We start from the raw sequence: 3,437 nt of genomic DNA on the forward strand, positions 1-3,437 counted from the left end.
CATACTTTTTAAGTTACACATAGCACTTGTCATGTAGCATTATTATATACAAAGATACATCCAAAAATTGTTTTTATATTAATATTGAATTAATAAAGGGCAAACGTAAGGTATGTTATTTGTCTTGTCTTTTTGTAACTTTTTCCCCTGAATCCCTACCACATAGAATCTCTTCCATAACAGCCACTAACACCATAACCATTAACACACACTTTCATTCGTTCATTCATTCATTCATTTTCACTGTCCTCTTTCTCACCATCCTCACATGATTGAAATTTAATGCTCACAAACAGAGCCCAGCCACTTCCCTCTTCTCTCTCTTCTTCTCTCTTAATGATATTTTCCACATAAACACTACCATCACTCCATAACCACCATTTTCATTATCATTGCTCTCACTCTTTCACATGGCTTCTTCTTCTTTTGCAACTTTCAACCTTTCATTCTTCTCGTTTTTAATAACATTCACTTTTCTTCTACTTGCTAACCTCAGCACTGTTGCATATGCAGTGGCTAATCAAACTAGAGAAACGCCGCCGCCGCCACCGCCACCACCGCCGCTGGATTCCCAAAGAACTTCATCCGCCTTCAAGCCAGGCATGGCGGTGGTAGTTGGCATATTAACCACCATGTTCTCTCTCACCTTTCTCCTCCTCCTCTACATCAAGCACTGCAACGGCGGCGCCACCGACTCCACCGGAGCTACCGGAACCCGCTACAATTACACCTCACGCGCGGCAACATTCGCCGGAAGAAAAAACTCCGGCATCGACCGTTCCATAGTGGAATCGCTTCCAATCTTCAGATTCGGATCCCTCCGGGGACAGAAAGAAGGACTCGATTGCGCGATTTGTCTCGCAAAATTCGAGTCCTCTGAAGTCCTCCGGCTCCTCCCGAAGTGCAAGCACGCGTTCCACGTGGAGTGCGTGGACACGTGGCTTGACGCGCACTCCACGTGTCCTTTGTGCCGGCATCGAGTGGATCCGGAGGACATTCTTCTGGTGGAAGATAACAATGCAGCCGCACCGGTGCACCCTCAGAGCGAGAACGAAGCGTGTTCGGAGAGGTACGAAACACGGCGAGTCTCCGGAAGGCACTCGTGGGTTGGTGAGAAAGAAGGAGGGTTCTTGGAGATCATTGTTGAGAACGAGAACGAAACAGAACGACGAAACGCAGCGCCAACGTCGTCGTTTAGGAGGTCGCTTGATAGTGCCACGTGTGCAACGACATCGAAATCGAATAATAATAATAACAAGAAGTGGTTAATGCGTCCAAGAAAAGACGGGATGCTGTTGGTGAAAACGACGACGCATCAGGAAGCGGAGAAAGAGAAAGAAAGGAGGAGCACCGGTGCGGAACGGAGGTTGGAGCACAGGATAATTGTCTCTCCTACCCCTAAACAATGCGGTTACGATTATAATGGTTTGTTGCGAGGGCAGTTACAACGGTGGAGCGATGTTCAGCCGTCGGATCTACTTTACCTGACATCGGAGATGATAATAAGTAAGCATAATAACGGTAGTGGTGCTGAAATCGGGGGCAATTTGGTAATTAACACGAGGAGTATGTCTGAGATAACGGGATTGAGCAGGTTTGTGAGGAACGGTAACGGTAACGGTAGTAAGTAGTAACAGGGAAGAAGAACAAGGAGTAGGAGGAGGAGGAAGAAGAGAAGAGGGGGTTGTTACGAGGTGGCTGGGATGGATATCAAGGACGCAGACACAGCCAGCTGTACGGTAGGGATGTTGTTATTAGCAGACACGGCCTTCAGATCTGAACGGATGAGAGAGAAGGTGATGTGTTTTTGTGGTTTTTTTTTTCTGACTCTGACTCACTAAAGTACTTGTGGTACTGTTTACTGAACTTGGTGACTGCTACCATATGCATTTGTATCTTAGCGCAGGAATAAGCTTATTTTTCTTTTCTCGATTTTTAATTTGAGAACAAAACAATAGTATTATAGTAGTACATTATTATTATGTAAAAGAAAAGAAAAGAAAAAGAAAATTGACCCTGATTTGTTCAAATTCAAAGCTGTGTTAAATTTGAGAGATTTGTTGTTGGAGTAGGGTTGAAGGAAGGGAGGAATTGCATTGGTGAGTGGGAGAAAAGAGAAAAATGGAGAGGGAAAAGGATGATACTATAGCATTAATAGGGATTAGGGATAGGGCGTAGTTGAGTAAAGAGTAGAGTGTAGAGAGAGGTAGGGGTGGGGAAGAGTGAAGGGTATAATTAAGAAAAGCACGTGGATGGAAGGGACATGATCCTGAACCAAGGACGCAAATGTTATGCTCTTGTCCTTTGTAGTTTCTCGATTAATTATTTTTCTCACTATTATTTATTAAATTTAAATATTTTAAAATAAAAAATAGTAAAATAATAAAATAAAAATTAATTATTGTTAGATTTATAATTTTCATCCTATATAATTTTTATTATTTTAATTTAATAATAATTATTTTTTATTTTATTATTTTACTAATTTTTTTATATAAAAGATCTTGATCTTTAGAAAATTTTTTTTATTCGATTGAAATTAGTATTTTTCAGTGTTATGAGCCATTAAAGTAGTATATGACTTATATCTGAATGAGGTCACAAGTCTTTTTGGTTTACAAGTTTTATAAGTTGGCACAAACCCAACAAAAAATACTATTACACTCCCACATTCAAGAGTAAATAAACGCACGTTATTTAACCACTTCTTGTTTTCAAAGCGCGCTACTCACCATGCATTATAAGCGACTCTTCTTCTTCCTCCATGAAAACGAGTTTTTTGCCAAATTTGAAGATAATGGAACTTCAGAAATACACCCAAACGATTACAGAAATACACTCAAACGATTACAGAAATACACCCAAACGGTTACAGGAATTCACCAAAACGATTATAGAAATACACCCAAAGGATTACAGAAATACATCCAAAGGATTACAAAAACTACACCCAAAGGATTTAAGAAATACACCCAAAATTCGTTGAAGTACACCTTATGCATAATTCAGAACTCTTTCTCTTTCTCCTCCTCATCTTCTGCTGCTTCTTCTTCTTCAAAAACGATTTCAGAGCTTGATGTCAAAAAATAATAGAAATCGAGAATAACGAAGAAAGAAAACAGAGAGAAAAGCACGTAAATGAAGAAGGAGAAAGAGAAGACAAGAAACGAAAAAAGAAAAGAAGAAGAAGAAGAACGTGCATCTAGAAGAAGATGCAGTGAAAACGTGCAGTAACGGTTGAAGAAGGAGAAAGAGAAGGCAAGAAACGAAAGAAAAGAAGAAGAAGAGGAAGAGGAAGAAGAACGTGCAGCAAGAAGAAGAACAAGGTGTAGTGAAAACGTGCAGTAATGGTTGAAGAAGAAGAAAGAGAAGGCAAGAAACGAAAGAAAAAAAGAAAAAGAAGAGGAAGAGGAAGAAGAACGTGCGCAAAAAGAAGA

At 40.1% G+C, this 3,437-nt stretch overlaps 1 protein-coding gene across 1 annotated transcript; it reads left to right on the top strand.

Moving 5' to 3' along the window:
- The first annotated feature begins 265 nt into the window (after positions 1-265).
- On the top strand, positions 266-2,036 carry LOC107606206 (RING-H2 finger protein ATL43-like). Its single transcript, XM_016308220.3, has one exon. It carries the CDS (start codon positions 411-413, stop codon positions 1,629-1,631), a length of 1,221 nt encoding a protein of 406 aa, XP_016163706.1. The 5' UTR covers positions 266-410; the 3' UTR covers positions 1,632-2,036.
- Positions 2,037-3,437: the final 1,401 nt, after the last annotated feature.

Source organism: Arachis ipaensis, chromosome B7 (genome assembly GCF_059453495.1).
Source record: "Arachis ipaensis isolate K30076 ecotype BB chromosome B7, ASM5945349v1, whole genome shotgun sequence".
Lineage (NCBI taxonomy): Eukaryota > Viridiplantae > Streptophyta > Magnoliopsida > Fabales > Fabaceae > Arachis > Arachis ipaensis.

What these genes read in the sequence shown, in the direction of transcription:
- LOC107606206 (XM_016308220.3), top strand. Translation starts at nt 411, where the DNA reads ATGGCTTCTTCTTCTTTTGCAACTTTCAACCTTTCATTCTTCTCGTTT.